At 47.7% G+C, this 24,560-nt stretch overlaps 3 protein-coding genes across 3 annotated transcripts; all 3 read left to right on the top strand.

Annotated features, from left to right (window-relative positions):
* Positions 1–256: 256 nt before the first annotated feature.
* On the top strand, positions 257–3,434 carry LOC103010961 (granzyme B). Its single transcript, XM_007180661.3, has 5 exons — positions 257–358; positions 1,409–1,556; positions 2,010–2,145; positions 2,345–2,602; positions 3,242–3,434. The coding sequence occupies exons 1-5, from the start codon at positions 298–300 to the stop codon at positions 3,383–3,385; spliced, it is 747 nt and encodes a 248-aa protein (XP_007180723.2). The 5' UTR covers positions 257–297; the 3' UTR covers positions 3,386–3,434.
* Positions 3,435–16,375: 12,941 nt separating this feature from the next.
* On the top strand, positions 16,376–18,355 carry LOC103000247 (mast cell protease 3-like). Its single transcript, XM_057542692.1, is given in 6 exon segments — positions 16,376–16,424; positions 16,643–16,790; positions 17,270–17,353; positions 17,355–17,403; positions 17,598–17,852; positions 18,191–18,355. Coding segments are annotated over 6 exon segments (750 nt in total).
* Positions 18,356–21,138: 2,783 nt separating this feature from the next.
* Positions 21,139–24,154, top strand: LOC102999976 (granzyme H-like). Its single transcript, XM_007193762.3, has 5 exons — positions 21,139–21,220; positions 22,305–22,465; positions 22,889–23,024; positions 23,226–23,483; positions 23,897–24,154. Exons 1-5 carry the CDS (start codon positions 21,167–21,169, stop codon positions 24,038–24,040), a joined length of 753 nt encoding a protein of 250 aa, XP_007193824.1. The 5' UTR covers positions 21,139–21,166; the 3' UTR covers positions 24,041–24,154.
* Positions 24,155–24,560: the final 406 nt, after the last annotated feature.

The following is a 24,560-nucleotide window of genomic DNA, read 5'->3' as shown; positions in this document are numbered from 1 at the left end:
TGTATTCTTGGGTTCCTGCTCTAGGCTGGAACAAGTGGTCTGCTCTGAGTCATCATCTGTGGGTACCCGTGTGGTCACTGCATGTTTCTCACACAACCACCCAGAGAACGTCATCAGGTAGACGGAGTGGGGGTGAGGCAGCTTTCATAGAAAGCCTTCTGGGATGAAGCGTCACAAAACCAGAGGGGAACAAGAGGTCACTGAGCCCACTTGCACCTCCTTCCTCTCCTGGGGGGGCTAAAAAGAGAGCAAGGAGGAAGCGCCAGCAGCTCCGACCTGGGCAGCCTTCCTGGAAAGATGCAGCCACTCCTGCTCCTGCTCCTGTTGGCCTTTTTACTGCCTCCCAGGGCAAAGGCAGGTGAGTGACCATCCCCACCCTCAGAGGCCCAACCTCTTACCCCAGTTGGCACCGCTCACCTGCCCCTTCTGCACATCCCTGATCCATCTATCCACCGGGAACATTCTGAACACCAGCTCCCGTCCCACCTCATACCCCCAAGTGTGATGCTGGATATGCCACCAGCAGGAGTGACAGAGCAAAGGCTGTTCTCAAGAAAAGCCAGTGGGTACTATCCCCTCCTCCAGCCCTACCTTTGCTGTGTGGAAAGTCGAACTTTCCTAGAAGTGATGGCAGAGGGTCGGAAACTGGAAAAGAGAAAATAATCAATTCCCCTGAAGAGGGCGGAGTGGGCCTGGCTTCTGCATCTAGGATGAGACAGGTGTTCCCTTAGCAACTGCTTAGCAGACCTCGGAGTTGGTGCTGTTGCCTTTGCTCAATCCCCAGGCTCCTCAGTCCCTTTCCCCAACTCTGCTTTTCTTCCTAAGCCATTCGTGGCTCCCCTCTCTCAAGAATGAAGCCACTGTTGGGCAGATCAGAACTTCTCTCCTTTCCAGAATCCCACCAGCATTGGCCCTACCAACAACCCCCTTCCAGAGGCCCATTTTGTGCGTGTGTCGATGGGGGGTGGACAGGGGGTGGTCATTCCTTCATGCAGCCAACAAATACTTATTGGGCACTTACTACATGTCCTGGGAAACAGGCTATGACGACATCTAGATCCCTACTCTAAAGTCCTGAGCCCTGGAAAGCAAGACTATCCTAGACATCACGGGATGACAGGGCCCTTAGAAACTCATTGAAACAAAGCAGTCAGGAGAGGAATGTTCAGAAGCCTCTAGGACTTTGCTGTACCTAAGACAGGTAGGCTCACCTCCAACTATGTGTGGAAGACAGTTTCACAGACCCAGACTGCTGCTCTTCCCTTTCCTAGAAGAGGACGTTGAGGCCCCTCACACCCCCAACCTCAGGCCAGGCTGGACCTGCAGTGCCCAGCAGTTCTGAGCAACAAGCCGATGCCTGCCAGGTGCAGTCAGAGGTTGCACACAGCAGAACAGTCTTTTCCTTCAGGGGAGATCATCGGGGGCCATGAGGCCAAGCGCCACTCCCGCCCCTACATGGCGTATCTTCAGATCTGGGACCAGGATGACCGCAAAAGGTGCGGTGGGTTCCTGATTCGAGAGGACTTTGTGCTGACAGCCGCTCACTGCTGGGGAAGGTGAGGAGCCGAAAGTAGCCCGCACCCTCCTGAGAACCCCTGGCAGGGAGCCCTGCCTTTTTCTCCAGAAGCAACCAGGCTCCTAGGAACACTTGAGCTGGGAGGGCTGGGTGAGAAAGAGGGCAGGGGGGAGGGGCAGGTCAGTGCCAGAGGCACTGCTGAAGTAAGAGGGACTAGAGATAGGGCATGCCTTGGTATCAGAATGCAAACTAATGCAATTTCACATGTTTTCCTGGGGCTAACTGACCCTTGGGAGCCACTGTGCCCTTACCAATGGCTCCAGAATCTGACCTTGGCTGCCAGGAAACAGAGGGCACAGGCAGCTCAGCCCCTAGGGCCCTCCTGTTGCCTGCGTTTCCCCTCAGCTGCAGCCCTGCCCTGGTGTCACCTGCCCTTCATGGCTCCTGGGCTGTATCTCCTGTAACTCCACCTCCTGCTCTGCTCTCTGTGCAGCTCAGTCAACGTCACCCTGGGGGCCCACAACATCAAGGTTCGGGAGAGGACCCAGCAGGTCATCCCGGTGAGAAAAGCCATCCCCCACCCAGACTATAATAAAAAGAACTACTCCAATGACATCATGTTACTAAAGGTAAACCTCCTTGCTTCTCCTGCCCTCCTGGAAACAGATCATTTCCCCTCCCACCGCCATACATCCCTTTCCTCCCTCCCACCTGGCTGCCTGACCAGTCCCTGTGGCTCAGGTGAGAGGGAAGACACTGCAGCATCATTGCCATGTCCAGGCCTGGGGACCACTGGCTGAGCTGGACTCTCTTGCCTCTTCCCATCAGCTGGAGAGAAAGGTCAAGCAGACTGCAGCCGTGAGACCCCTCAGCCTGCCCAGGGGCAAGGCCCGGGTGAAGCCAGGACAGGTGTGCAGTGTAGCCGGCTGGGGGCAGGTCGCTATGGGCACGTACTCAGACACACTGCAGGAGGTAAAGCTGACCATACAGGAGGATCAAAAGTGTGAATCCCACTTACGCAATTATTACAACAACGCCATTCAGCTGTGTGTGGGGGACCCAAAGGAAAACAAAGCTTCCTTTAAGGTGAGAATGACCACCTACCTTGCTTGGCTCTGGGGAGACGCGTGTTTGCAGAAGATCTGGGGCCAGGGGACCCAAGCAGTGTGGGAACTGACCCACCCTCTAAGCTGGGAAGAGAAGGGGGAACAGCCGGAGCTGGGAGTGCCTAGGGCCCCTGTACGCCTACAAAAGACCTGTGGTGAATCTAAACCTGGTGCTCCTTCAGAGGGGGAATTTGCAACACACTGAGGCACAGGTGTTAGAAAACTGGGCTTCCTGAGTGTGTGTAGTTAAAACCAGGTGCCTCCTCAGAACTGGAACCCACCTGGCTTAATGAGCTCATCCTCCCTGATGAGTGTTAGCCCACGAACCTGCTTCCATGTCCTTGAACAGCAGCTTGGAGCCAACAGTCCCACAGCGTCTTGACAGAGAAAGGATCTGAGACCCAGGGGAGGAGGGGGAGCTGCCACCTGGTGAAGTGAAGCGGTGACAATGTCCAGGGTCAGGGCTTGGCAGCCGAGGGGACCAAGGGGTCCTGCCCTGCCCTCTGATCTCCTACCTGGAGGCCATGCAAGGTGGCCTCCCCCGAGAGGGGGCTTGGGATGGCAGGGGGGGGGCAGGACAAGGAGACCTGGCTCATTCCTTCCCCTTCTCTGTCCTCAGGGGGACTCCGGGGGCCCTCTGGTGTGTAACAATGTGGCCCAGGGCATTGTCTCCTATGGACAAAAAAATGGGTCACCTCCACGGGCCTGCACCAAAGTCTCAAGTTTCCTGCCCTGGATAAAGAAAACAATGAAAACCCTCTGACTGCGGAACCAGACCTTCTTCCCTGGAGCTGATCCAGAATCACACTTGGGGGCTGGAGGTATCAGCAGCTGAATAAATGTCTCTCAGCTGAGCAGGAAGGGCTGGTTTCTCATTTACTCATTGACCCTTCTTCATAGGCACCCACTCTATATTTCGAAAGCCAACGACAAAATTTTGCTGTTTTCTGCTTCCATCTCTTCCCCCTCCCACCATCTCTTCCCATAAACCCCATGCAAAGCTGTTACCCAGGTCCTGCATACCCACACCTGTCTTTCAGGGCCTGCCCTCCTGCCAGGGCTGAAGCTGAGCGCCATCAGGAGAAAACATGAACCTCTCTGGTCCTGGGGCTCAGGGTGAGCTTCTTGGCTCCTTGCCCTGTGTTACATGGCGGAGAGGAGGGGATCGCACCATGGGTCCTGGACACCAAGCAGGCAGAGCCTGGGGCTGCAGCTCCAGGACAGAGCCCCACCACTGGGGAGGGGAGGCGCCTTCCTGAGTAGACGTTTCTGTCCCACAGCCAGGGAAGCTGGCGCAGAGCAGGGGTGGGTCTCTGGAGAAGCTCCTCATTCTCACCTAGGCTGGGTGTTCTCCCAGCCCTCCTCGGAGCTCACGGACCAGTTCTGCCTCCAGGCCCCAGGCTGCTGCTTGTCCCTCCCTGCTCACCACCACGAGTTCTCAGAGCCCACCGACTCCTGTGCCCTCCAGACCACACTGATCTGCGCTGACCCCTTCCTCATCGCCTTCCCACCCAGGACACCCTGAGCACCCTGGGGTTCCAGCAGGGCATCACCACGGAGATGCCAACCCAGCTCATGCCCTGGCAGAGAGGGGTATCAGAGGGACCAGCCCTGTGCTGGCACCAGGCAGGGCCCATGAGGGATGTCTCTCCAGAACCCTTGGCCCCATCTCTCTCCTGGGCAGGGCCAGCTCAATCCCCTCATCCAGCCCAGTGCCCCCCATGTGTTCAGGGTCCACTGGCCACCTGGTCACTCAGTAGCCTGAGTCCCTTTCAGCCTGTCCCTTTAGTCACTGCTGGCCTCTAGGCTAAGATTCCCTGCTGGTTACCTGGGACCTTTTGAGTTAGAAAGGGCTCCTGTCTTTAGTAGGACTGAAAAGCACAATGTTTTTCATCAATCAACACATGCACTGATTGAGCACCTACTAAGTGCCAGACACTGGGGTTGTACAGGGGACATAAGATAGGTGTAACAGAGAAGAGCCAAATCTGACTACATGTTGGATCTGTTTCTTTTACTTTAACCTTTGCTTTCCGTTGCTTTCGTTCACTAAAAGGATACTGTCTATACACAATGGCCTGCCTCAGGGAACCCTGCCTCTCTGCCTGAATGTTAAACGAAAGTGCCTTTGTTCAGGGAAACATCCTGACCCTGTCCACCTTTGGATGGTTGCAAGAAAAAAGAAATTGGACTTCCCTGGTGGCACAGTGGTTAAGAATCCACCTGCCAGTGCAGGAGACATGGGTTCGAGCCCTGGTCCAGGAAGATCCCACATGCCACGGAGCAACTAAGCCCGTGCACCACAACTACTGAGCCTGCGCTCTAGAGCCTGCAAGCCACAACTACTGAGCCCACGTGCCACAACTACTGAAGCCCGTGCACCTAGAGCCCATGTTCCACAGCAAGAGAAGCCACCACAATGAGAAGCCCGTGCACCACAACGAAGAGTAGCTCCCGCTCGCCACAACTAGAGAAAGCCTGTGTGCAGCAACGAAGACCCAACGCAGCCAAAAATGAATGAATGAATGAAAATAAATAAATAAATAAATTTATTTATTAAGAAAGAAGAAACTATCACATCGCCTCCCCGAGGGAAGAAATTAGCACATCCCCTCCCGAAGGCTGGCCATTCCAGGGGACATTTGCCAATCTTATGGCCTTTTTACCTTACTTCCTTATCTCCTCTCCCATCTCTATTCTTTTTTTTTTTTTTTTTTTTTTATTTATTTATGGCCGTGTTGGGTCTTCGTTTCCACGCGAGGGCTTTCTCTAGTTGCGGCAAGTGGGGGCCACTCTTCATCGCGGTGCGCGGGCCTCTCACTATCGCAGCCTCTCTTGTTGCAGAGCACAGGCTCCAGACGCACAGGCTCCAGACGCGCAGGCTCAGCAATTGTGGCTCACGGGCCCAGTTGCTCCGTGGCATGTGGGATCTTCCCAGACCAGGGCTTGAACCCGTGTCCCCTGCATTGGCAGGCAGACTCTCAACCACTGCGCCACCAGGGAAGCCCCCATCTCTATTCTATAAAAGAAACTGGCATCCAAACCAAGATAAGATGGTTAGTTTTGAGACTTTAGTCGGCCATCTTCTCGGTCTGCCAGCTTTGCAAATAAAGTCCTATACCTTGCCTCAATACCCCGTCTCTGATTTATTGGCCCATCATGCAGCAAGCAGAGCAAGTTTGGACTCTGTAACACAGGTTCTATCATCTGAGCGCAGGTGGAACTGACAGTGTTGACTTTCATCTGAATCTGTTATCTCCCTTCCCACCTTCACATGATTCCACCTGAGGGGCCTAGATCTCTTTATCCCTGTGGGAAGCCCACAGGGATAAAGCATTTGTGTTTATTTTTATTGCTGGTTACACTCTGTAGAAGTGTTATTACATGTGACTCTACAACAAATCATTTGTTTTCTAGATGTGAAGATCCCGCTCTGCTCACTGGAGCATCCTTGTCCCCTAGGGGAGAGGGTAGCAGGGAGGGAGGAAGAAGGAACAAGGGCAACCTTATTTCTTTTACTCTAAAAGTAGCAGGTAGGAATGTCATTGCACACATTCAGATGGTAGGGAAACCCATAGGAAGTATTTGTTTGAAGGCAATCAGAATCTGCGTCTACACGCTCATCCTGTTGGATGGACCAAAAACATGATCCCTGTCATGACTGCAAGCTCCTGCCTGTGCAGATGAAACTGGAATCAGGGAGGCCCATGTGGTCTGGACAAATGGAGAAGCGTCTCTGCTCTTTAGGCCATCACGGTTACTGCTGCATCCACACAGTCCAAGACGACCTAGACTTTTCAGACTTAGGAAGGAAAGACGTGGAGGCCACCATGTAGAGTATGTGATTTTTTACTGAGCAAGGATCTCCCTGTGCTGGGCTCACCTCGCCAGACACTCCCAGCAGCCATCCATCCAAGGTCTTGCACTGCTATGCAGCACTGCCTGGGAGGTGAGCGTCAGTTCTAGCTCTGTGATGGTGCCATCCTGCCCCCAAAACACACCATGCTCCGCTGCAGCATGGGGTCAATACTCTGGGATCACGTAACCCTCAAAAGCATGCCGTTTCCCATCTTTTTGTGCACAAAGCATGCAGCAACGTAATCTCCTAATGACCTGGGCATTTTTACAAAGGAAGAGCAGTGATGTCACACAGCTTCTGATTTAGAGCTGAAAAAACCCCTAAAACATACTAAGGACCTGGCTCCTTGATTGAAAAAGACAAAAAGGAAAATGTAGAAACAAAACAAAAATAGCATTTTAAAAAGTTGCCCAGCCACATACATGTTCAGCTCAAGTATTACATTTATTTTGAGGAAATGGTTCTATGATTTAAAACAGGTTTAAGAATCTTTGTTGCAGACCCTCATTCTCCTTTGAGAGATGAGGGAGACAAAGTCCCAGGAGGGGGTAGTGACCGACTGGAGGCACCATAGAGTTAGGACAGAGCCTGGACTGAGCCAGGCTCCCTGACAGCCAAGCCAGCAAGAGGCCTTCCATGTTTTCTAACCCCTACCCTTGTGATGACTTCCTGGCATCCCTGGACAAGACATGAGCCTCTGCTCAGACACCTACCTCCCCAGAGAGCAAGCCTCTGGGCTCCCGTGGCAGCCATTCTCTGACAAGTATTCAAAACACCTTCTTGGTGAGCTGGTCTGTCTGCTCGTGGGCACACGTGGATGGAGGCAGGTAAGTACCTGAAACATGCTGATTCCTTCAAATCTTCTTGTCCTTAGAAGTATCCTCTGTCCCCCACCTTCAAGGAAACAATTCTTGCCTTGCTTAAAGTTCTCTGTAATGGAAATAAAAAATGAAATGCAGTAAAACATCTCCGCAATGACCTCTAATGAAATGCCTCTACTCACCAAGACCCTCTCCCATCACCCCTCCTGCCCTCCAGATCCACAAGAAGACTCAGGTCCCAGTGTGGTTGGAGAGAGAACTGCCAAGCCAGCTCTGGGGTGAGAGACCTAAAGGGATGCAAGTTCTTGCTAATTCCTCTTGGGAATGTGCATTGGAACAGGGATGGCTCTGCCTTCCCTGCCCATGACCATACTTCTGCCAATAGCACTCACTGTAGACTTGCAGAACTTCCAGGGTTTATTTCCTGTCTTGGTATCCCACACAATACCCTTTTGGCCAACAAACACATTTCACTATGAAAAAAGTTCAGCAAAAGTTTCCTTTCTTTCCAGAGGCATATTGCTAGACTACATTTCTTATTCAGAGTCAAGAGGCTCAATGAACATGTGTTAACCAGATAAGACAAAGAAAATCACATCTAAGCAGGTAATAGTCAAATTAATGAAAATCAAAGATAAAGAGAAACAGTTGACCATAGGCAGAGGGGCAAAGAAGATACATTACTTGAGGGGAAACAAGAATCACAACGAGCTTCTTGTCAGAAATAATGGAAGTCAGAAGGCAGGGAAATAACATTTTTAAATGATTGAAAGAAAAAAAGAGGCAACCTATTTCTGGAATTCAACCTAGAATTCTATGTCTAGAGAAAATATTGTTCAAAAATGAAGACAAAATAAAGACATTTTCAGAAAACAAAGGTAAGAGAATTTGTTGCCATCAGACCTGCACTGCAAGAAATACTAAAAGAAGTCTTCAGGCTGAAGGGAGATGATTCCCCCATTTGCAAGCAGGAAGGGAAAAACAAAAATAAAAGTGTAAAATGTGGACTCAAGATGGTGAAGTAGGAAGACCCCGAGCTCACCTGCCCCCAAGAACACATCAAAACTACAACTAAATATAGAGCAACTCTTGCTGAGAATAACCTGAAGACTAGAAGAATAGCTCTTCTACAAGCAAGGCTATTAAAGCACACATACACACACACAGGGAGTCTGGGAAGAGGAGGAGGTGATATCTAGGCAAGACCTTTATCCCTAGTGATGACCCATAAAACGAGGGGATGTCATAGACTCAGGGATCCTCACTGGGAAGAGAGGGGGTTTGAGCTTCATATTAGGCACCCCAGCCCTGGGGTCTGACACTGAAAAGGTGAGACCCATTAGCTGGTTTAAAAATCATTGGACTTACTGGAGGGCTCTCCCTAGACTCCACTCTTGAAGAGTGCACAGACTTGCTCCCAGTCCCCACACCAGGCAGCATACTGAAAACTGCCCGTGTTTTGTTTTTTTCTTTTTAAGAAAAAAAGGGAGAGAACCCAAATAAATAAAATAAGAAATGAAATAGGTGAAGCTACAACTGATACCACAGAAATACAAACCATCATAAGAGAATACTGCAAAAAAGTTATATGCCAACAAATTGGACAACCTAGAAGAAATGGATGAATTCCTAGAGACATACAATCTTCCAAGACTGAATCAGGAAGAAATAGATCATCTGAACAGGCTGATAACTAGAATTGAAATTGATTCAGAAATCAAGAATCTCCCAGTAAACAGAAGTCCGGGACCAGACAGCTTGACAAGGGAATTCTACCAAACATTTAAAGAGTTAATACCTATCCTCCTCAACTATTCCAAAATAATGAAGAGGGAACACTCACAAACATTCCATGAGGATAACATTACTCTGATACTGAAACCAGACAAATACAAAAGAAGAAAGAAAGAAAGGAAGAAAGAAAGGAAGGAAGGAAGGAAGGAAGGAAGAAAGAAAGGAAGGAAGGAAGGAAGGAAGGAAGGAAGGAAGGAAGGAAGGAAAGAAGAAAGGAAGAAAGAAAGAAAGAAAGAAAAAGAAAGAAAGAAAGACAGAGAGAGAGGGAAGGAAGGAAGGGAGAGAGGGAGGGAGGAAGAAAGGAAGAAAAGAAGGAAGGAAGGAAGGAAGGAAGGAAGGAAATACAAAAAAAGAAAATCCCTGACCTACATAGATGCAAAAATCCTCAATAAAATATTAACAAACCAACTTGAACAATACATTAAAAGGATCATACACCAAGATCAAGTGGGATTTATTCAAGGGACAGATGGATGGTTCCTTATCTGCAAATCAATCAATCCTACACCACATTAACAAAACAAAGAATAAAAAATCACATGATCATCTCAATAGATGCAGATAAAGCATTTGACAAAATTCAACATCGGTTCATGATAAAAACTCTCAACAAAGTTGGTATAGAGCGAACATGTCTCAACATAATAAAGGCTATTTATGACAAACCCACAGCTAACATCATATTCAACAATGAAAAGCTGAAAGCTTTTCCTCTAAGATTAGGAACAAGACAAAAAGGCCCACACTCACAATTTCTATTTAACATAGTATTGGAAGTCCGAGCCATAACAATCAGACAAGAAAAAGAAATAAAAGCATCCAAATAGGAATGAAAGAAGTAAAACTGTCACTATTTGCAGATGACATAATATTATATATAGAAAACTCAAATGACTCCACCAAAAAAAAACCCAAAAAAGTGTTACAAGTAATAAATGAATTCAGCAAAGTTGCAGGATACAAGATGAATATATGGAAATCTGTTGGTTTTTTTATACACTAGTAATGAACTCTCAGAAATAGAAAGAAAAAAATCCCAATTACAACCCATCAAAATAAATAAAATACCTATGAATAAATTTACTCAAAAAGGTGAAAGATCTATACTCTAAAAACTATAAAACATTGATCGAAGGAAGTTGAATGAATAAATGGAAAGATATCACATGTTCAGGGATTGAAATAATTAATATTATTAAAATGAGATACGACCCAAAGCAATCTACAGATTTAATGCAATCCCTATAAAAATACCCATGACATTTTTCAGAACTAGAACAAATAATCCTAAAATTCATATGCAAAAACAAAGGACCCCAAATAGCCAAAGAAATGCTGAGGAAAAAGAACAAAGCTGGAGGTATCATCCTCCCTGACTTCAGACTATACCATAAAGCTACCATAATTAAAACAGTATGAAATTGGCACAAAAACAGACACAAAGATTAATGGAACAGAATAGAGAGCCCAGAAGTGAACACATGTACATAAGGTCAATAAATATACCACAAAGAAGGCAAGATAATACAATGGAGAAAAGACGGTCTCTTCAATAAGTGGTGTCAGGAAAACTGGACAGCTACATGTGAAAGAGTAAAATTAGAACATTTCCTCACACCATATACAAAAATAAACTCAAAATTTATTAAAGACCATAAACCATTAAATTCTCAGAAGAAAACATAGGCAGTGCACTCTTTCGCATAGACCTCAGCAATATATTGGGGTTTTTTGGATATTTCTCCTCAGGCAAGGGAAACAAAAGCAGAAAGAAACAAATGGGACCTAATTAAACTTAAAGGCTTTTGCACAGCAAAGCAAACCATCAACAAAACCAAAAGGCAACCTACTGAATAAGAGAAAGTATTTGCAAGTGATATGTCTGATAAGCAATTAATATCTAAAATATATAAAGAACTCACACAACTCATTATCAAAAAAAAAAAAAAAACCCAATTGAAAAATAGGCAGAGCACAGGGAACTATACTCAATATCCTGTGACAAATCATAATGGAAAAGAATATGAAAAAGAATATATATAACTGAATCATTTTGATGTGCAGCAGAAATTAACACAACATTGTAAATCAACTATACTTCAATTTAAAAAAGTTTTTTAATGGGCAGTCATCTGAATAGACATTTTTCCAAGGAAGACATGCAAATGGCCAACAGATACATGAAAAGACGTTCAGCATCACTAATCATCAGGTAAATGCAAATCAAAATCACAGTGAGATATCACCTCACACTTCTCAGAATGGTTATTGTCAAAAAGATAAGAAATAACAAATGTTAGCAAGGATGTGTTGAAAAGAAAAAACTGGTATCCTGTTGGTGGGAATAAAAATTGGTTAAGCCAGTATAGAAAACAGTACTGAGGTTCCTCAAATACTTAAAAATAGAACTACCATGTGATTCAGCAATTCCACTCCTGGGTATATATCTGAAGAAAACAAAAAAAACTAGTTCAAAAAGTTATACCAATGTTCACAGAAGCCAAGCTATGGAATCAATCTCAGTGTCCATCAACATATGCATGCATAGAGAAGATGTGGCATATATACATGCACAATAGAATATACTCAGCCATAAAATAAACAATGAAATTTACCATTTGCAACAACATGGATGGACCTGGAGGGTATTATGTTTAGTGAAATAAATCAGATAAAGACAAATACTGTACATTTTCACTGACACACGGAATCTAAAATATAAAACAAATGAATGAATGTAATAAAACACAAACAGACTCATAGATACAGAGAAAAAAGCTAGTGGTTACCAGAGGGGAGAGGGTAATGGGAGAAAGAAGATAGAGAAAGGAGACTAAGAGGTAAAAACCACTAGGTATAAAAATAAATAAGATACAAGGATGTAATGTACAACACAGGGAATATAGCCAATATTTTATAATAACTTTATAGTGAGTATAAAAATGTAAAAATACGGACACCTGAAACTAATATAATATTGTAAATCAACTATAATCTAATTTTTAAAAAGTGACTAAGTGGAAAAGTATATCAATTTCTTACATGGATTATTGACTTTAAGGCAAAAAATGCTTTAGTATTTATGGCATATAGTGGTGAAATGTATGACAAAAAGAACTCAAAGGGTGAGAAGGAAGACAAATGAAAATATATCATTACAATGTTCATATATGAAGTGGTATAGCATGAATTCAAGGTTGCCTGTAATATGTGAAGGAGGCATATTGTAATCCTAGAGTAATAGCTAAAATAATATAGAGAGATATAACTAAAAGCCAATAAAGAAGACAAAATGAGATACAACAAAATATAGCAGGAAAAGTAGGGCAAAAGAACAAAGAATAAATCACATTAATAGAAATCAAATAGCAATACGATATTCTTTAATCCAACCCTATCAGTAGCTGCATTAAATGTAACTAGATTAAATACGCCAAAGGACAGAGATTGTTAGTCTGGATAAAAATGCAAGACTCAACTTTGTGCTGTTTAATGAGAAACATCTTAAATATAAAGACATGGATAGGAGGAAAGTAAACTTATGGGGGGAAAAAAGATGTATCCTGCAACACCAATTAAAAAAAAGCCTTACCCATGGTATATGCTGTTTAACTTTAGAACTTTTGGCCATCCAAGAGATGAGATAGAGTAGAATAATTATTTTCTTTTTTTCCTTTTGTTTTTCCTATTTATCTGAATAAGAGTGAAGTTGAGACTCTTTATTATTTTTTACATATATTTTACTGTGAATGCTCAGGTCTTTTGCCCATTCTATCAGGTTTTTGGTCTGTTTCTTCTGGATTTAGAGATCTTTGAATATTAGATTAGCTCCTTAATTGTGACATAGGTTGCAATAATTCTTTACAAGTTTGCTGCATGTAATTTGAATTTTCTTACACTCTGATATACAAACTTTAAAATTTATTTTTTCAAATCATAATTTATTTATCAGTCTTTCTTTTAAAGTGTATGAATTTAGAGTCATTGCTAGAAAGGCTTTCTCCACTCTCACTTTCTAAAGGATTTTACCCATGTTTATTTCTAGGCAATATATGGTTTTTTTTTTCTTTTTTTTTTTTAATATTTATTTATTTATTTATTTATTTATTTATGGCTGTGTTGGGTCTTCGTTTCTGTGCGAGGGCTTTCTCTAGTTGCGGCAAGTGGGGACCACTCTTCATCGCGGTGCGCGGGCCTCTCACTGTCGCGGCCTCTCTTGTTGTGGAGCACAGGCTCCAGACGCACAGGCTCAGTAGTTGTGGCTCACGGGCCCAGTTGCTCCGCGGCATGTGGGATCTTCCCAGACCAGGGCTCGAACCCGTGTCCCCTGCATTGGCAGGCAGATTATCAGCCACTGCGCCACCAGGGAAGCCCAATATATGGTTTTATTTTGTGTATTTCAGTATACAAATATCTTACCTATTTGGACTTTATTCTGGTGGTTTCTGTGAGATACTGCTCCAACTTAATCTCTTAACAAATGACTATCCAGTTGTTCCTAAATCATTTATTAAAAGTCCATCTTTTCCCTTATGATTTGAATTGCTACCTTATTATAAACTTCATTTCCATATATACTTGTGAATGTTTCTGAATTTTTCCATTGTGTTTCACTAGTCTCTCTCTCTGTTCATGATACAACACCACACTGTTTTTCGGAAAGAATTTTTATAGGCGTTCTTAAGATCTGATAGGCTAACCCTCTGCCGTACTATTCCTTTTTCTTTTTGACAGTTTCCCTAGTGATTCTTTCAGGCTTATTTTCCACACCAATTTTACAAACAATCTAGACCTTGTGTAACACCAGGTGAAAAAACTGGGTGGGTTTTTTAAAATCACATCATATATATTATTTTTATAATCCCATTTATATATTAGCTTTGGGAGAATCAGTACCTTTTTGGTGTAGATCTGTCATATGTGAGAACTAAGAATATCTTGCTGTTTCTAAAGTCTGCTTTTGTGTTTTTCAGAAGTTCTTTAACATTTTGCACAAATAGGTTTTTCACAATTCTGGTTAAGGTTTTCCTAAGCCCCTCATCTTTTTTTGCTGCTACTGTAACAGATTTTCTTCCCAGTTATATCTTCAAAGTGGTTATTATTTGTATATATGAAAGGTACAGATTTCCTTTTAATTTTGAAAAAATCTCTAGCTTATAGAAAAGTTGCCATTGCAATACAAAAACTTTTGTCTTCCAGACCCATTTGCAAATAAAGTTACTGACATGATGCTCCACCAACTTCCCAAATACTTTAGAGTGTAATCCCTACAAACAAGGACACTCTTACATAACCACAGTCCTACGATCAAACCCAGGGAATTAACATGGATGCCACCAATACCATCTAATCCTCACACAGTGAGAAACCTGGCTCATTAGCTTAATATGTTGACTTATTTGATTAATCCCCACAGAGATTTATATAACAGATCTCTCACTCATCTTCTCCAAGTGCCTCCCCTGCTTCCCCCAGCCCAGGCTCTGGTGATCCACATCAGGCAGCCCCTTCATACCAATGCCCACCTCACCCTATTTATCCTGCTCTGACACATCCTGCCAGACTCCCCTCCCGCCCCGCCCCGACTCCATGAAGGCCTTTAAATCTCCCTTGAACTCCGATACCACCTAATAGCCAGTCCCTGTTTGAACACCCTCTTCAACCCACTTGGGCATCCACTCCCTGCCTCACATGTATTCTAATTACTCATCCAGGCTGCCCAGTGCAGGGTGTCCGAGCCCATGTAGGGAGTGTGTCCACACAGGAGAGAGGCCTGGCGTGGGCACGTTCCCACCCCACGCAGGCTTGGCTCGGACACCACGCTCTCATTTACTGTGGCTCCCCTGCCAGAATCCCTACTGAGAGCGTGCGTTGTTTCTTTAAGGTTTTGTTGCTTTTTAAGAGACTTGGGATCAAGATATTTAGAACCAACGATATTTTCAATTCCATGACTCTCTCCTTCTTTTCCATTATGGGAACATGATCAGGATAATTTGTTTAGCAAATGGTACAGGGACATCAGAATGCAATTCTCTGGTTAGTGGTGTGGGAATCCTGCTTTGGCACCCTGGCATCCATTCTCACTTCACGTGGTTATCAGTAATTCATTAAAAAGAGTAACTCTGGGGACAGGCAAACTTCTTCCATTCTCAGTGCACGTGGGTTGGACAGAGCAGACGCCAACCTATCCAAAGGCACTGACCGAGGCTTAGACGTATCAGTGGTTTCAGTGGCTCTGACTAACTCTCCAGACCCCTAAAGCAGTGTGGCAGATTCTGCTTTGCTATGACTGCCGTTGTGTATCTCCCATCCCACACGCTCTCCTTACATGACTACAACACTCCTCCTGCTGGGAGGTGGGGTCTATGACCCTTCCTTTTTAATCTGGTGGGGGCTCTTGATTGCTTCAATTAGAGGAATATGGTAGAATAGATGCTTCTGCCTGGCTCGTTCTTTTTTTAGCAGATGCTCATTCTGGGAAAGCCAACCACTGTGTTGTGAGGGAGCCAAACAATCCCATGAACTGAGACTACTTGAGGGGACCTGGTGAAGAGAAACCAACGAACAGCAAGCACTAACCACTGGATAGGTGTGAGTGAGCCCTCGGTTGATTCAGCCTCCAGGATTCAAGCCTCCCTGACACCAAGGGGAACGGAGGGGTACCATCCACACTGTATCCTGACCAAAATGCAGATTCGTGTGTAAAAGCACTGTTGCTGCTCTTCTTAAACCACTCAGTTCTTTATAACTGGAATAAGTCCTCTTCAGCATCACTCTCACACCATTCTGTCCATCCCATACCAAGGATCTCACCATCCTTGTCTGATCATGATGGCTTGTCTCCTCCACCAGAAGCAAGAGATCTTATCTCCAATGTTTCCCACAGTCTCACACCAAAAGAGGCCTCAATACACAATCACCCTGGTGATCTAAAGACAACCAAGAAAATTTATATATTCTTGAATCTATCATCATGAGACCCAGGTTGCTAGGGCTCAGGGACCTGCTATTGGCTGATACAACATCTCCAACTACCCTTACTTGGAGCTGCCTTTCTTGTTTTCTGCTGCTGTGGTGGCGCTGAGCCGAGAGCTACGGGTCCTTCTGTGGTGACTGATAGTTCATGCTCCACTCAGACCCCAGGACTTGATCAGACAGAGCTGTGAGACTTTCAGAGAAACCTCATTTGATAAAGGTCACAACACCAGAGGGGACACTCAGGGTTAAAAGACCAGAAGGAAGCAGCGGCAGCTCAGATGTGGGCAGCCTTACTAGAGAGATGCTCTCGCTCCTGCTGGCCCTTCTTCTGTCCCCCACTGGGGAGGCAGGTAAGTGACTGTCCTCACCATCAGAGGCCCAGTCCCATCCTGCACTGGAGCAACCCTGGTCAGGTGCTCCACTCATACATGTCCTGGCCCTGGTCCATCTCCAGGAACTTTCTGAACTCTGGTCAAAATCCCTCAAAGACCAGCAAATCTGCTCCCATCTCCCCTCTCCAGCCTTTGGCTCCGTGAGCACAGCGGGCAGGCTGCAATCTTTCTTCCAGGGAAAATCACTGGGGGCCATGAGGCCAAGCCTCACTCTCATCCCTACATGGCATTTCTTGAGTACCATGTTTCAGAGAAAAGTTTCATCTGTGGGGGTCTCCTTGTGCGTGAGGACTTCGTGCTGACAGCAGCTCACTGCTGGGGAAGGTGAGGAGCAGCACCTGGGCCCCCACCCCTCTGTAGACCCCTCACAGGGAACCCCCTTCTCAGGGGCTGCAGACCTGGGCCACTAAGTAACATAGGAGAGCTCTTCAGAGGACAGGTGAGCTTTGGGGAGAGAGGAACAGGTCAATGCGAGTGGCCCATGGAGAGAAGGGACTGATCAAAGGTGGGATGGAAGGAAGCTGAGGTTGCACCCTGGAGTCCAGAGTGCAGATGTGAGAAATTCCTGGTTTTCCTTAGAGACAGTCAAGCTCTGTGCACGACTGAACACCCTAAGTGGACTCCAGGAACTTGCACCCAGCCCTGGCTGCCAGGAAGCAGACAGCACAGAGATGCTCAGCCCTAGGTCCCATACCTAGAATTTTCTCCCCTCCAGTCCCGCCCTGTCCCAAGCTGTGCTCTTTCCTTACGGCTCCTGGCCCGTATTTCCTGTGACTCCACCTCCCTCTCTGCTCTCGGTGCAGCTCAATCAACGTCACCCTGAGGGACCACAACATCTACCAGCAGGAGAGGACCCAGCAGGTCATCCCAGTGAGAAGAGCCATCCCCCCGAGGCTATGATCATAATAAGTGGGTCAACGCTATCATGTTACTGCAGGTAGGGCACGTGGCCGCACTGGTTCTTGCACACTTTCATCCTGGGGTTTTGAATCCCCCATGACCTCATTCCTGTCCCTCCTTCCAGTACGACCCCTTCAGTTGTCCCAGGGAAGTGAGGAAGGCAAACCCACAACTGTCCCTGAGGGCTTTGTGGGCCAAAAGTAGGTTAGAATGCCTTTCCTCTGCCTTCAGCTGAGGAGGAAGGCCTACCTGACTGCCGCTGTGATCCCCATCAGGCTGCCCTGGAGGAGGGAGCTGGTGAAGCCAGGGATGGTGTGCAGTGTGGCCGGCTGGGGGCACCTGGGCGTGAACAATCCCGTGGCGGAGAAACTGCAGGAGGTAGAGCTTGAAGTCCAAAGGGATGAGGAATGCATCTCTCGCTACAAAGATTACAACACCACCACCCAGATATGTGCAGGGAACGCAAGAAAGAGGAAGGGTTCTTTTCTGCTGAGATCCCCAGTGTTATCCATGCAAAGCCCAGGTCACAGCCAAGCTGTGAGGGTCCGGAGCAGTGGGAACTAATCATATCCCTGTGTCCCCAGCCTTTTCTCCTATCCAGTCTCTGTCCTGTTTCCCTGGGGGCATGGAGACTGTCCCACCATCACATATGGGCAGAGGCTTCCTTGGGGAGGAGAAGGGGAGATTGTCAAGGCCAGGCTGAATCCTCAGGACCAACAGCCCCTGATATCAGCCAGGGCCCCCAACAGAGACCATCCACCCTGGGGCGGCACGGAGGACCACACCTGAAGAAGGTCCGGCTCAGCCCTTCCTCTCTCTGCCCACAAGGCACCTCTGGGGGCCCCCTTGTGTGTAACAGCATGGCCCAGGGCATTGTCTCCTTTGGAGAAGAGAATGGGACACCTCCAAATGTCTACACCAGAGTCTCGAGTTTTCTGTACTGGATCCAAAAAACAATGAGCTACTACAAACTGCAGGGAGCAGATTGAGGTGCCCCTGGAATGGATCCCTCCATCTCCTCTGGGCTAAAGGTCAGAATGGCACTGGGCCAAAAAGGGGTGAAGGGAGGACTGCCTGGAACTTAATAAACTTTCATCTCTTGAGCAGAAATCATTGATTCCTATTTTATTCATTCAAACACATTCATTAGGCACCTAATGTGTCTGGCAACCATCCGTTCACATTTCTGATCTGTTACGGGCTTCCCCCTCCACCACACCACCCACCCTTCCAACTCTAGAATAAAAATTCCTGCTGCACTGACAGCCAGCTCCCTCCAGCCACTCGTCCCCAGTGCCAGCCTCCCCTGCCAGGCTGACCATGGGCTCCATCAGAAAAGGGAGACACCTCCTCAGGAGAACACGACCCTCTTCTCGAGGACCCTCTTATCGCATCCATATGCCCTCCTCCTAATCCACACCCACTCCCCTGCCCCACCCTATCCCAGTGCCAATGTGGCAACATAAGAGAATCCAGATTTGGAAGGAGGACCACCTGAGAAGCTCTGGGGTTGAGGGGGGGCACTTCTCACCCCCAGAAACAGAAATGTGGGGAGGCTTTAGAAATGTGTAGTGCTCCCATGCAGAGTTCCCTCTCCACATCAGAGCAGCCAGAGCTCCCAAGGCTGAGAGAGTTTCAGGGGGGCCTTCAGTATTCCCAGGCTCAGCTCAAGTGCCCGTCCCAGCTCTGTCCTGGAGTCCTGAGCCCAGGACCCTGTGCAACCTCCGGTGTCCGGACAGCACATCCTCCTTCGGCCCCAAGTGGCCTCGAAGGCGCTCTTCCATCTTGGTCTGAGCCAGCGTCTCCTCAACTCCCACTCTTTTCACCTATGTGTGTTTAAATATATTTATTTCCAAAGGAAACTCACTGTAATGAAAATTATTGGTTTCAAGGGTATCCTAATGTTTCAAAGGTGTCTGTAGCCCATATTTTATTGAGTAAATTTTTTCTTCTATTTTTCAATAATCTCTGAATTTTTAATATAAGAACGTATTCAGAAAAGCAACCTCATTTTTAAAACATGCAGCTTCGAGATGGCTGGGCTGAAGAGAAGAACTGGTTTGCTGAATGCTTGCATGGTGAGTGAGCTTCATCTCTGGCAAAATGTGTTTTGGGTATAAAAGTAACATGTATTCATCATAACATATTCATCATAGAAAGACAAGTAAATACAGAACATATAAGTAAGAAAATTAAAATTACCAAGAATTCCACCATCCCAAGATCATCATCATTCATGCTTAAGCATGTTTCCTTCCCCTCTTTTTCTATAAGTCCATAGAATGCTGTTTCTTCAACTGACTTGGGTTTGGGTTGTTTAGAACTCCTCATGCCTTCCCTGCCATCACTCTTCCTTCTGTCCTCATACTGGTGAGAGTGGTGGATCATCTGCAAATGTTTAGGATTACTATGCCCAGGGCCATCAGAGACGTGGTTCTCTGGACAGAGAATACTTAGTGGGTAGTAATTATTAGGATGACCGGCATCCGTTTCACCTTCAGTGCACACCAGTAAGCAGCATTTCTATAGAGGAAGCCCCTCCCCACTCACAGGCACCCTGATTTGAGTGGGACAGCCCCCATCTCAGCTCGAGGGGTGCTAAATACCTCAGCACAACCCAATCAGTCACTCACTTCCAATGGACCCAGTGATGGTTTGTTTGGGTCAAGTGAATACCAAGTCCAGGAATTTTGTTCAAGATTGTGGGATAAGAAAAGCTCTCTTGGACTTCCCCGGTGGCACAGTGGTTAAGAATCCACCTGCCAATGTAGAGGACATGGGTTCGAGCCCTGGTCCGGGAAGATACCACATGCCACAGAGCAACTAAGCCTGTGCACCACAACTATTGAGCCTGCACTCTAGAGCCCGTGAGCCACAACTACTGAGCCCACATGCCGCAACTACTGAAGCCCGCATGCCTAGAGCCCGTGCTCTGCAACAAGGGAAGCCACTGCAATGAGAAGCCCGCACACCCCAACGAAGAGTAGCCCCTGCTCGCCACAACTAGAGAAAGCCCGCGTGCAGCAACAAAGACCCAACGCAGCCAAAAATAAATGATTAATTAATTAATTTGAAAAAACCAACTACAAAAACAAAAAACCACCACCAAAAAAAAAAAAAGCTCTCTTTGTTGCAGAATGTTTACATTTAAAGAGGCGATTCTAAACACTTCAAAAATATGAGGCTGGGATGGTGGCAACATCAGAAATGGGGTTGCTGCGTGGGGTACTTGGGTACGTCTAGGTCTATCTGCTCCTAAAGCAAGTCCAGCCTCTACCTCACAATGGCACCAAGCAGACCCCCCTCACCATAGTCCTTGCCATCTTGTTCTCTACCCACAGATTCTAGGTCTACTCCAGCTGACCGCCAACCTCTCAAGGGCAGGAGCTGTGTCTCTCATATTACACAATAGGACCTAGCCTATTGTGTAATTATTCAGGATTTCACCAGAATCGAAAAAGAACCAAGAGTCGAAAAATGAAGATATTCTTGATTCAGTCACTGAGGGGCTTCTGGGACCCAGCCCCTGTGCTGGCTGAACCACAGCCTTCACTTTCTTGTTCTTTCTTCTTGCTTTGTGACTCAGCGGTGGGAGTACAAGTGTGGTGACAGTGTCGTTCTCACTTAACCCACGGCAGAGAACGTGGACGACCATGTTGCATGCTGACACCCGGCTCGGGGGGAGCACAGGTCTGGGAGGTCTGTGTGTGCACTGAGCCTGCCCTTCTTCCTTCCACTGTGTTTTGTGTCTGGAAGAAAGAAACACCAGCAGCTCCAACCTAGGCAGAACTTCGGGGAAGATGCAGCCTCTCCTGCTCCTAATGGCCTTTCTTCTGCCCCCCGGGCTGGGACTGGTGAGTGACAATCCCCATTCTTGAGGCCAGAGCCCATCTCACTAAACCTACCTTCTGCCCAGCTCAACTTTCTCAACCCCAGCTCCCATCCCAAACCCAGACTAACAATTTCGATGCTGCATAGACACTCAGCGAGGATGGATGGCAGAAAGGAAGGGTGGGTCTCAGCCTAAAAGCTCTCGTGGGTCTTAGCCTCTCTCTCACCAGCAGGGAAAGTGGGTTGTGTATTTGGCAGAGGATGTGAAGCTACAAAACACAGGTAATTAAAATCCCTCACTTCAACCCAGGAATAGGCAGCTCAAGTGAACCCACTATAGTATAGGAATTGTCAGTGGACCCAGCTTAAGAACCAATGAAATTTCTCAGTGCCCTCCACCCCTCACTCCTGCCCAGGAGAGGAACCCAGGGGGTGATTGATCAGAAGTGGCTAGATGACAGCACCCAAAGCTCTCCGGTGACTTGACTCTGCCCCAGGACCCAAGCAGCTCATTTTCTGCCCCATCTCCCCCACCTCCCAGGTCCTTGGCTGTCCCACTGCCTTTGGCAGTGCTCTCCCCCCATCCCTATGGCCTTGAATCCCACCAGCACGATCCCCACCAAACCTCAGCCTAAAGCTAATTGGAGGCTATTCACTCTTGCAGCCAAAAAACATCTACTGAGATCCTAGGTTGTGTTAGGCCCAAGGACATGAGGATTTTAGAAAATCCAATTCCGTAAGCTCATAGGTAATTATTAGAAAATGGCACAAATCAAGATGTGAGCAGAGGCTTAGAGGGGTCCCGGAGACTCAGCGGGAGTGAGGGCTCATCAGGGAGTCCCGTCCACGATTCTCTGGGCCTCCACCGTCCAAAAGGCAGACCCGCCCTCCTCCACACATGTGTCTGATGCAGGACCTGGAGAACAAGCACTGACCCCTTTCTCAGAGGGAGATTCTGAGGCTTGAGGTTCAGAAAAGGTTATCCTGCTGCAGTGAGAACCTGGGGGACTCTCCCCCGGTGTCTGCAAGGCGCTGTCAACCCACCTTGACTGCCACCTCCCTGAACCTCCATCCTGACCACACCTCTCCCATCACCCCATCTTCCAGCCTTTTCTTTCAGAGGAGATCATCGGGGGCCACGAGGCCAAGCCCCACTCCCGCCCCTACATGGTGTTTGTTCAGTTTCTGGATAAGGAGAGTTGGAAGAGGTGCAGCGGTGTCCTCGCGCAAAAGGACTTTGTTCTGACGGCTGCTCACTGCAGAGGAAGGTGAGGGCAGCAGCCAGCCTACCCCTCCTGAGACCCCGACAGGGACCCTGTCCTCTCCCCAGGGGCTGAGCCCAGGGGAACCCCTCCCTCACCCTGAGAGCGTGGTAAGTCAGGACCACAAGACCTCATCAAACAAGCCATCTTAAGAGCCGCACTAGGGTGACGAAAAGCTGAGAAATGGGGCAGGTAAGTTTTGAGGTCAGAGGGTCAGAGGTGAGAGCAAGAGGCAAGGTTGAGAAGCGAGGGCCCACACGGGTCAAATAAAGCATCAGTGGAGGATGAAAGGGGGCACAGAGAGTGAAAATCCAAACTCAGAGTAATTTCACCATATTGCCTGAGAAAGCTCCCAGGATCCCTGCCCTCAGGTCATTGAGAAGCACAGGGCACAGAGTCCCCCCAACTCCTGCTCTGCTCTCTGTGCAGTTTAATCAACGTCACCCTGGGGGCCCACAACATCAAGAAACAGGAGAGGACCCAGCAGATGATCCCAGTGAGACGAGCCATCCCCCACCCAGACTACAATCCTAAGAACTACTCCAATGACATCATGTTACTGCAGGCAAGGAAACCTCCCCACTCCTCCTGCCCTCCTGGGGACAGATCGTTTCCCCTCCACTACCGCCTGTCCCTTCCCTCCCCCCCATCTGGCTGCCTGACCAGTCCCAGTGGCTCAGGTGAGGGGGGTGGTCAGTGCGGCCTCATCATGGCACCCAAGCCCAGAGACCATTGGCTGAGCTGGACTCTTGCCTCTTCCCATCAGCTGGAGAGAAAGGCCAAGAGGACTGCAGCCGTGAGACCCCTCAGCCTGCCCAGGGGCAAGGCCCGGGTGAAGCCAGGAAAGGCGTGCAGTGTGGCCGGCTGGGGGCAGGTGGCTGTGGGCACTCCAACCACCACCCTGCACGAGGCAGAGCTGACGGTGCAGGAGGATCCAGTGTGCAAATCCCTCTTCCCCGGCTATTACAGCCAGGCCACCCAGATTTGCGTGGGGGACCCGAGGAAGGTGAAGGCTGCCTTCAAGGTCAGGTTCCTCGCATCTAAGCACACAGGCCCCGGGGAGAGGATCTTGGGGAGGTCTGGGAAGGGGACAGGCCACATCCTCATCCTCAGCTTGAGAGCTTGGGCAGCCAGGTCCACTAATCCAAAATTTAATTCTCTCCCCTGAGTGGATCAGGGTTGGGGGTGAGGAAGGATCAGTCATCCCGTAGCTGCGTTATCACCAGAGTTTCCATGAGGACTGACAGAAAGCTAGACCTGAGTCGAGCTGCAAAGAACAGTCAGAGCCAGGCTGGACCCCAGGAGCGAGGGAGGTGACCAGGCCTCCTCTGGCCCACATCTTCCTCACAGCCCCTGACAGAGACCACCCAGCCTGGGGTGGCAGGGAAGACAGGACCGTGAGGAGGCCCACTCAGCCCTTCCTTTCTCTACCCACAGGGTGACTCCGGCGGGCCCCTCGTGTGCAAAAAAGTGGTCCAGGGTATTTTCTCCTATGGAAAAGCGAACGGGAAATCTCCAGGAGTCTTCACCAAGGTCTCACCCTTCCTGTCCTGGATAAAGAGAACAATGAAGCGCCTCTAACAGCAGCTTGAGACTGACCTTCTTCTCTGCTGACCATCATTCTGCGGCAGCGGCAAGAAGTCCATAAGGCTTAGCAGTGGGATCACAGGGCCACAATAAATGGATCTCTAGAGTGATTACGACTGAATTCCTATTTATTCATTGAACCACCTCAATATGCAACCACACTGCTCCAGGACGCCCTCTGCTGTCAGTTCTGGGTTTTGCTTCCCCCTTTCTCCCCAGCCCTCGCTCCTCCCTAAATCCCATGCTGTCTGTATAGAGTCTCATTGATTTCTCAATCATGCCTCTTTGGTGCTTAGCCTTCTGCCAGGTCTGAGTCTAAAGTCAGGTCCATTAAAAAGGACAATCTTCTCTCCCCCAAAATGGTCCTCTCTGGGCCTTAGAAATTTCTTACCTTCTCTAAGCCAACCACTGTCACCAACCCCTCTTCAATTTGGCAGAACAAAGAACAGGTCAGAGGAAGGAAAATAACTCCAGGGACCTAGAAGGTCAGGGGGTCATGCCATGGACACTCAGT

The sequence above is a fragment of the Balaenoptera acutorostrata genome, chromosome 3 (assembly GCF_949987535.1).
Source record: "Balaenoptera acutorostrata chromosome 3, mBalAcu1.1, whole genome shotgun sequence".
NCBI classification, from domain to species: domain Eukaryota; kingdom Metazoa; phylum Chordata; class Mammalia; order Artiodactyla; family Balaenopteridae; genus Balaenoptera; species Balaenoptera acutorostrata.
The sequence above is the reverse complement of the archived record's forward strand: the minus strand, read 5'-3'. Positions and strand labels throughout refer to the sequence as shown.